Consider the following 9,786-nt stretch of genomic DNA (forward strand, 5'->3'; position numbering starts at 1 on the left):
AAAGATAACACTTTTAAAACGCCACACTTCTTTATTTTCACTGTGTATAAATAATGTACTTTGCTTCAATTTCTACAGACAGATCTATATAATCTTGAAGTTGAAATCGTGTGCTCATGCGACGCTACAATCTCTACTCATTCTTTCTGTAAGAAATGTTGGATCGTTCAATCACTATTGAAAACGAACACCATCAAGTAACATTCATGTTTTTTTTTGCTACAATAAAACGTGTAAAACAAAGATATTGAACGTATCTCATCATAACTCACAAATGTTGAATTACTCCTAATAACAATAACAAACATATCTGTTAATTCTCTAGAGCTTAACAGTTTGGGGTATTGTCATTAACAATATCTATATGAATATCCATACATAGAATATCATTCTAGTCCTCTGAATGACAGGCTCAACATTAGTGCAGTTATGAAACGTCCTTTCAGGACAGAAGGAGAAGGATGAATTATTATAACTTCAATTGTAATAAAATAATCATTTATACTTTTATTATAACCAATAGTCATTGCAAAGCTCTTATCTTGATGTTGAGGATTGATCCACAGATCCATGTGTCCTGTGAGGACAACCCCAGAATAGAGAGTGGAAGCTGGGACAGAGAGTTCCATGTGGAGGAGGTGGTCTGGAACTGGCTTCATAAAGGCATACACAGCAGGATGGCTTGACGCACATGCGCAAGCACACAAACTGCTCTCTGATTGGTTGAGTCCTGTACACATCACTGAGGATCTGAGATGGTGGAGGTGGCAAGTGATGGAAGAATTCTGGGCCAACAGTATTCCTGACAGAGACAGAGAGAAAAAAAGAGAGAGAGAGGAGGGAATGAGAGAGCATTGAAATCCACGGCAACTCAAAAGTTATTGATATCGCTTCATCGGAAGGCAAGAATACTACACATCACACTGTGTTGACTTATCAGAACTCTAACTAACCTTTAGGCATCCTCTGAGGATCAGAACCTCAGGTTGGAGCTAAACTTCAAGTCTTCAGGCCCTAATCCCACACTGACTGGTTATGAGGCTGATTGATGACTCTTCTATCCCTTCTCATGGCCCTAACATTCAATGCTCATCGACACCCTGCCTCCATGTATACCCCTGCCTTCCCCTGTATCCCCAGCCTCCCTCCCAAGGCACCTCTCTGCTTCCCCCCTGCCTTCCCCTGTATCCCCAGCCTCCCTCCCAAGGCACCTCTCTGCTTCCCCCCTGCCTTCCCCTGTATCCCCAGTCTCCCTCCCAAGGCACCTCTCTGCTTCCCCCCTGCCTCCCTCTGCCTCTCCCTGCCCCTACCTGATCTGTCTTTTCCTGCCTTTCCTTACCTTCCTGCTTTCCCTACTTTTCCCCACCTCCCCTGTCTCTCCATACCTCCCCACCTCCCCTGTCTCTTCCTTTCTCCTCTGCCTCTTCCAATCTCCCCATAAATGTTAGCAGCTGCCCCCATTAGGCAGCAGTGGATCAGCCAGGGGAAAACAGTAACTGTATCTGTTTGTCTTTCTCTCTGGCGTCATCCTCGTTGGCTTCATTGGTCTGGCCCCTCACTGGTTTTGCATGAGAAAAATACACATTTCTGAGATCAATGACTGCATGCAACTATGTGCATCCCTGCATACCGGCATGTGTATTTGTGCCTGCATAAGTGTGCATATGTTGGCCTATGGCCTATATGTGTGTCCCTCTCCCCTCCACCTAATATGATCACTACATGATGTCAGCCAGTTTCTCTTTAGTTATACTACAGTAATATTACAGTAACTCACTGTGATCACTGCATGATGTCAGTCAGTTTCTCTTTAGTTATACTACAGTAATATTACAGTAACTCACTGTGATCACAGCATGATGTCAGTCAGTTTCTCTAGAGTCAGTTTCTCTAGAGTGAGTCAGTTTCTCTAGTCAGTTTCTCTAGAGTCAAGATCACTTTCGCAGTCAAAAAGCAAGGTGAACTCTACCACTCAGATAAAAAAAACTAACTTAAAAACCTAAACCTAAACATTAACAATAAAAACAGTTCTGTAGGAATGAGGTTTGTGCGGTAGGCCTAATACATTATCACAGCATATTGGCTATATGCCTGGCCTGCCAATATTGTTATTCTCAGACCATATTAAATTTGATAACAAAATAGATCAGTTGGAATAGAAGCTGCAAGGCACAGTTGAGCATAAATATAAATAATTTGCAGATAATTAGCTTTTTTATTTTACTGGTCTGATGGTACCTGGTCTGATGGTCATGGTGCTTTCAAGACAGCTGGGGGAAAACGAAGTCAAATCATGACAACAGTCAACTTCAGGTCGGTCTGAATTCCCAGATGTCTTGAATGCACTGAAGTCGGAAGTCTGAGATTTCCGAGTTGCCAACTGGGCTCCCGAGTGGCGCAGCAATCTAAGGCACTGCGTCTCAGTGCAAAAGGTGTCACTACAGTCCCTGGTTCGAATCCAGGCTGCATCACATCTGGCTGTGATTGGGAGTCCCATAGGGCGGCGCAAATTGGCCCAGCGTTGTCTGGGTTTGGCCGGGGTAGGCCGTCATTGTGAATAGGAATTTGTTCACTGACTTGCCTAGTTAAATAAAAAATATATATATAATAATTTGAACATGGCATTAGTCTCAGTGGTGGGAGAGAGCAGCAGAGGGTCTGCCTCTCACGGTCCCTGCTCTTTCCTCCGGTGAGACTGGCTAGAGAGAGGACACAGTCTTCCACCTGAAGGCGAACCTCGAGTTGCATCTGCCTCAGGCACAAATTCATGTTGTTCCTATGACCAGAGAAAGTGAAATACTCCTCGATATTAAAATAGACAGGACGAGCTGCTAATAATAATAGAAACGCAGGGCTATCTATACACTTGGCTACGCATACATTGCAGCGGGAGTGGAAGTAGAGAGAAGCGTCTTTTATGTTTTGTAATAGTGTCGAATAAAAGCAGTGTTGACAGTATTGAATAAAACTTAGACATGAACTCACTCATAAAAACTGCAGCTCTTTGCTATATTTGACAGGCTCTCTTTGCTGTGTTCTTTGACAGTTATGAAATCTCACGTAGGCTAGCATCACACTTTGCTGTGGATGGGGTCGTGGAAGCTGTAGGTATGCACAGTAATTTGAGCTATCCGATTGGCCAGTAAAGTAGGTGCACTGGAGTTAGCCACAGATCTCCCGGTCTGCCGTGTAGGCAGAGTTTTTCTTTTCAGACAAATGAAATTGTTCAAAATGGGAACACTTTACCTACCCGGTGTGCAGGGCTTCTGAATCAAGTGCATCTACCGCCAACAGTGCAACACGAAGGACAAAAGGAGAGCAAGCCTTTAATCGTTGGCTTTTCTACAGAAATGTTTGGTGATCTACTAGGAATGCCTTGAAGGTCGACCAGTTGATCGTGTTCGACCAGTTGGTGACCACTGTACTACAGTAATACCACAGTAACTCACAGCGATAACTGCATGATATCACCCAGATTCTCTAGTCATACTACAGTAACACTACATTAACTCACTGTAGTCACTGCATGATGTCTGCCAGTTTCTCGTGGTAGTACTCGTAGTTGTCCTGGCAGTCCTCCCAGGGGGTGAACGTTAGGTCGTCATTCGCCACAAAAGTGTCCCAGACATAGGTGAAGTCCATGGGTTTCATCATCCTCAGCTTGCACCCTGCTTGAGACAGAGCATTCAGCCCCGCCTGGATGTCTTGATCCTCCCACTCAAACAGCCGGGCTGAGAAGAGAGTCATCTTGATGCTCTTCCTGGCCTGAAGGGCCTCTGCGATCTTAGCTGCACAGACCGCACAGGGACTGGATGACATGTACCTGGGACAGGGGAGGAGGTAAAGTTGAATTAGGCACAGATGATGAGGTCATAGTTAGGGTTCTAATTGTTGCATTAAGTGCTGCTAAATTTCTGTGAAACGAGCCACAGCTATCTGCGTAGATACTGTACGGACGTGACAGTGCATTTGAGAGAGATTTCACAGGTCACGGTATATTTGATAGATATGGAACAGGTGACTGTGTGTTTGGCCGATAGTTACCAGACACAGATATGTGTCTGAGAGATATGTACCAGGAGACCATGTATTTGAGCAATATGTCCCAGGTTACAGTGCATTTGAGAGATATGTCCCAGATTACAGTGTATTTGACCGGCTAATACTGTAGATATATCCCAAGTTACAGTGTATTTAAGAAATATGTCCCAGGTTACAGAGTATTTGAGCAATATTTCACAGGTTACAGCGTATTTGAGAGATATGCCCCAGGTTACAGTGTATTTGAGAGATACATATCAGGTGACAGCGTATTCGAGAGATACTGTAAGCTAATGGTCAAACGTTTTAGAACATCTACTCATTCAAGGGTTTTTCATAAAACTTCTTAGGGCTAGGCCCCTTTTTTCTCAATTTCCACCTGAATGACGTGCCCAAAGTAAACTGCCTGTTGCTCAGGCCGTGAAGCCAGGATATGCATATAATTGGTACCATTGGTAAGAAAACAATTTGAAGTTTGTAGAAATGTTAAAATAATGTAGGAGAATATAACACAATAGATATGGTAGGAGAAAATCCAAAGAATAAACAACCAGAATTTTGTTGAGAGAGACCATGCTCTTACAATGGCATAGTGAAAATGAGCTCCCAGGATGCAATTCTTATGGCTTCCACGGGGTGTCAGCAGTCTATGTTCAAGGTTTCAGGCTTGTAACTTCCAAAACGAATAAGAAATATCAGTTTTAGTACAGGGACACAGTCTTGGAAATGCGTGTTTGCGTGCACCTGCTAAAATCGGTTTCCTATTGAACATACTTCTTTCTGTAAGAAATATTATAGTTTGATTAGATTTTAGGGTATCTGAGGAGTAAATAGAAACATATTTTGACTTGTTGAAACAAAGTTTAATGGTACATTTTCAAATTCCTTTCTCTACATGTTGAACAAGTGGATTACTCAAATCGATGGCGACAACTAAACTGACTTTTTGGGATATAAAAGAAGGATTTTATCTAACAAAACAACACTACATATAACATGTTATGACCATCATGTTATAGCTCTGACAAATCAGAGGAAGATTTTCAAAAAGTAAGTGAATATTTAATCGCTATTGGTGAATTTATGAAACCTGTGCCAGTGGAAAAATATTTTGATGTGGGGTGCCATCCTCAAATAATCGCATGGCATGTTTTCACTGTAATAGCAACTGTCAATCGGACAGTGCAGTTAGATTAACAAGAATTTAAGCTTTCAACGGATAAAAGACACATATGTATCTAAATGTTTAATATCCATAATTTGTATGATTATTTAGCAGGCTTCAGAAGTTTTCTTAACACTTTTTTGGTTACTACATGATTCCATATGTTATTTCATAGTTTTGACTATTATTCTACATTGTAGAAAATAGTAAAAATAAAGAAAAACCCTTGCATGAGTAGGTGTTCTAAAACTTTTGACCGGTAGTGTACGTACCAGGTAATAGTGTATTTGACAGCAGGGTCGTAGTCTGGGAGAGTCTGGAGGAAGAAGGCCTGCTCAGCGTGGGCTCCTGAGTGTTCATCCTCCAGGTAACCTCTCATCAGGCTTTCATCAGCCTTCCCCTTGTCCACCAGGTAACACAGGAACGTCTTGTTACGACCTGACGAGTACTCCACGTTCTTGAACTGGAACTTGAATTGGAACGGGTCGATGCGGTCCCTGGATGGAGAGGGAATATGGGGATGGGGTTCATTTAACAAATGGGAGAAGGGTTCTCTACCTTCAGTTCTCCATTCAAGGTTATTTAACTTTGGAACATTTTGTCAACCCAAACTTAATTGTGTTATAGTATATTATATCGAAGTGTTTCTCCTAAGAGTACAAATGTTATACAGTTATCATTACAGAATCACTCCTATAAGGGCCTCCCGAGTGGCGCAGTGGTCTAAGGCACTGCATCACAGTGCTAGCTGTGCCACTAGAGATTCTGGGTTTGAGTCCAGGCTCTATCGCAGCCAGCTGTGACCGGGAGACCCATGGGGCGGTGCAGAATTGGCCCAGCGTCATCCGGGTTAGGAGAGCGTTTGGCTGGCAGGGATGTTATTGTCCCATCGCGCACCAGTGACTCCCGTGGCGGGCTGGTGGCAGTGCACACTGACATGGTCGCCAGGTGTACAGTGTTTCCTCCAACAGGTTGGCTTCATGGTTAAGTGGGCATTGTGTCTAGAAGCACTGCAGCTTTGTTGGGTTGTGTTTCAGAGGACGCGCGGCTCTCGACCTTCGCCTCTCCTGAGTCTGTGTGGGAGTTGCAGTGATAAGACAAGACTTTAACTACCAATTGGGGAGAAAAAGTGGTAAAAAGCTATATATAATAAAATATTATCTCCTATATCAGACAGACCGGGGTTCACAGGACTAATTTTAGGGCATTGGCGTGGCTTAGCGTGGAATGCCAGCTCTGTATTTTTAGCCCTCTGACTCAATGAGCCACTTCAACATTAACCATGGCGGTCCAGGGCTTTGTGTGGCCCCGAGGTGCTCAAGATCATCCCACTGGTACAGTATGTGGTCGGTACTAACTGGACAGGACAGAGGTACAGCACTACACTATCTAGCTATGGACACAACTCTATTCACAAACCCTGTTCTTAACATTTATCATAGCCCTAACTCAAAATCAAGAGCAAAAAGCTCATATTTGTGCTCATCAATTTCAAAATTTGTTCCACTTTAACCCTGTCTAGTAATAATCTACGCTATTGTATATTGTGATGTAGTCAGATGGTGAAGAGGAACAGTTTCTTGTTGAATACAATAGTTTTAATGCCTCACCATAAACTAGAAGAAGTGCATACAACTTTTACGATAATTTATTTCCCAAGATGTCACAGCTCTTCAGGAGTCCTCCCTGGAAGGCAGGTCCATATCATGACAGGCATTCAGGAAACCTGACCCAGTCCAAATGTTTTGATTATGAGTCAGCTATTTTGTGTGTCTAACGGAGGCTTTTAATGGATGTCTTGAGTCAATTGCGAAGTGAATACACCGGTAATCACTAAGTAATGCGTAGACTCTGTCCACAGAAATGGCTGAGGGTTGTTGTTTGGGCCTGTCCTGTTTTAAGAGGGTCATGTGTTTCAATCTCATAACGGAGTCTTAATCCCCTTTGACTAGCAGATCTCCTATTAGTCAGGCTGGGCTCTACCAGACGTGACAGTCACAGACACAGAGGCCCTGTCCCAAAAATATGGAGAATGACTCTTATCTTATCACTTGTTCCTTCCTTACATGTTGTCGTGCTGGTTTTGATTGCGTTCCTTTTATGTTGTCATGCTGGTTTGAACCAGTTCAGGACACTTTCAAGAAGACAACACATCTGAAGTAAAAAAACAAACAAATAAAAACATAGCTGAAACCCATACAAAGGTGGTGACTGGAAAGTATTACACTTTATCCCTTTGGTTTCGCAACATATGCGCCGTATATATTTCATTTGTTGCAGTGTTAACAAATGTAACCCCCAACACAGTCACAACCAAAGGATGACAACAGATCCACCAGATGGAGGGGTGATAAAAACAAAATCAGAGGGTATTTCCGTGCCCTGGGCCCCTCCGAAACCAAGACCCTTAAATCCCACGCTAAACAGGAACCCAAACACAGATCAACTCAGAATGGAAAAATCCCCCAGAGCTATATCTGAACCAAGCCCCTCACTGCTGCAACATGACCCACCACGCTAACACACCAAGTCACAGGTGATCAACCAATGACTGTGCAACTTTACAATCCAGGCCTCTGGTGGTTAACCAATGACTGGGCCAGATGGAATCTGTGGAGGCATATTTAAGCCCTCAGACATCACTGTGAAGGTATTGATAAGAGAACTTCCCTACATTTTCTGTCTGGCCTTATCAATAGGTTGGAAACGATCCAAAACAGTACGCCTTCATTTTGGATTTCATTTGACTTTATGGTTAAACTCAGTGGCTATGTTCCTACCTAACATTTGACCACTTAGTTAACATTGTGACAGCAGTGCCACTCTTGAGTCGTATAGACAGTCACAACAAAACCACTGTGAACGTTCCAGTGTTCAACAGAGTTGAACATTCCACAATGTTCTACAATGTCTTTCAGTGTTTCACAATGCTCTAAAGCCATTTCCCCCTGTCATGTTGGAATGACAGTGGATATTTCTCTCCATAGTAGGAAAGGTAACCCTCGCCATCCCTCTAAAGGTCATTTGGCAACACTTTACATTCAGTTCTTTATGCCTACTTTGGTAACAACTATATTATTACTCAGGTGAACATAGTAACTGCTATGTAGTAAGTTACTCTGTACTTAATTACTATGTAATTACTCAGCTATATTGTAGGAAACAAGACTTGAATAGTAATGACATGAAAGGCAAGTCCATGGCACTTTATGTATAATGAAATGAGAATGACAGCCAACCAGCTGCCAACAACAGACATACAGTACACACACACATGGTATCTGTTGTCACCCACCCTTCGATGATCTCCCAAGGGGGCAGCTCAATGGGTTCGTACTCCCCATTTTCTCCGTTAGCTTTAGCCGCCGCCGCTTCCCCGTTAGCCACGTCTTCATTAGCTGTTGCTCCCTCTTCCATTGGGACTTCTCCGTTCCCCTCCACTTTCTCCCCCACTGCCAGGACCTTCCCCTCCTTCTTCACTACACTCGACTTCACCTCCCTCTTCACCTCCCTCTTCATCTCCGTCTTCATCTCCGTCTTCATCTCCGTCTTCATCTCCGTCTTGACCTCTTTCTTGACCTCTTTCTTGACCTCCAGAGTCACCGCTGTCTTTGTCGTCCTCTCTTTCTTCCTCGCCACCAGTTTGCTGCTGGCAGCAGCGCCCTTCTTGTCGGCCATGGTGACTGGTCCGGGAATGGTAGTCCTGTGTATGAGGTGTGTGTGATTGTGAAGTGTGCAGTTGAGTGTGTGTGAGAAGGGGAGGTGGCAAGGGTCTGGGGTTTGAAGCAGAGATAGGGGAAAGAGGACAGGAGAGTTACAGAGAGATAGAGGAAGGGGGATAGCAGAGAGAAAGAGAGAGAGATGAGGAGTGGGGGTGAGAGAAAGACAGAAGAGGGGTACTAGAGAGAGAGAAGGAATGAGAGGAAATGAGAGAGAGATAGGGAGGGAGAGGAGATGAGAGAGAGAGAGAGAAAGCAAGATAAGGGGACAGACAGGGACAGGGGAGAGGTGGTGCAGACACACTCCGGCAGCTGCTGCCCTAAGTCCAGCCAGGTCTATTAAAAGACCCAGGGGGAGGGGATCGGCCCTGACTCCCCCCTGATGCCCCCCTCCCCCCGATTCCCCTCTGTTGTGGTAGGAGAAAAGGGAGGGAGGGACCCCAAGGGGGGGCAAAGGCTTGATAGGTATTTATTGTGTACGATGTAACATGAGAGCCTTGATTAATGTGTTTGTTATTGCAGGGGGATGGTTAAAAAGATGGAAGTGGGGAGCCGGGTTTGTACACCGAGTGTACAACAAATTAGGAACAAATCAAATCAAAATGTATTTGTCACAAGGGTAGACCTTACCATGAAATGCTTACTTACAAGCCCTTAACCAACAGTGCAGTTGAAGAAGAGATAAGAAAATATTTACCAAATAAACTAAAGTAAAAAATAATAAAAAGTAACACAATAACATAACAACAGGCCCTATACAGGGGGAACCGGTACCAAATCAGTGTGCGGGGGTACAGGTTAGTTAAGGTAATTTGTACATGTAGTATGACTTGGGTGACTGGAGTCTGACAATTTTATGGG

At 43.8% G+C, this 9,786-nt stretch overlaps 1 protein-coding gene across 1 annotated transcript; it reads right to left on the bottom strand.

The window, feature by feature from the left end:
- Positions 1-11: 11 nt before the first annotated feature.
- On the bottom strand, positions 12-9,094 carry LOC115208133 (C->U-editing enzyme APOBEC-2). Its single transcript, XM_029775968.1, has 4 exons — positions 8,502-9,094; positions 5,479-5,703; positions 3,515-3,823; positions 12-802 (listed from the first exon to the last, which is right to left on the bottom strand). The coding sequence occupies exons 1-3, from the start codon at positions 8,882-8,884 to the stop codon at positions 3,520-3,522; spliced, it is 912 nt and encodes a 303-aa protein (XP_029631828.1). The 5' UTR covers positions 8,885-9,094; the 3' UTR covers positions 12-802; positions 3,515-3,519.
- Positions 9,095-9,786: the final 692 nt, after the last annotated feature.

The sequence above is a fragment of the Salmo trutta genome, chromosome 14 (assembly GCF_901001165.1).
Source record: "Salmo trutta chromosome 14, fSalTru1.1, whole genome shotgun sequence".
NCBI lineage: Eukaryota > Metazoa > Chordata > Actinopteri > Salmoniformes > Salmonidae > Salmo > Salmo trutta.

What these genes read in the sequence shown, in the direction of transcription:
- LOC115208133 (XM_029775968.1), bottom strand. Translation starts at nt 8,884, where the DNA reads ATGGCCGACAAGAAGGGCGCTGCTGCCAGCAGCAAACTGGTGGCGAGG. An exon ending in CCTTGGGAGATCATCGAAGG is followed by an intron (nt 5,704 to 8,501) that starts GTGGGTGACAAC and finishes CTCTCCATCCAG; the next exon opens with GGACCGCATCGACCCGTTCC. An exon ending in GTCAAATACACTATTACCTG is followed by an intron (nt 3,824 to 5,478) that starts GTACGTACACTA and finishes CCCCTGTCCCAG; the next exon opens with GTACATGTCATCCAGTCCCT.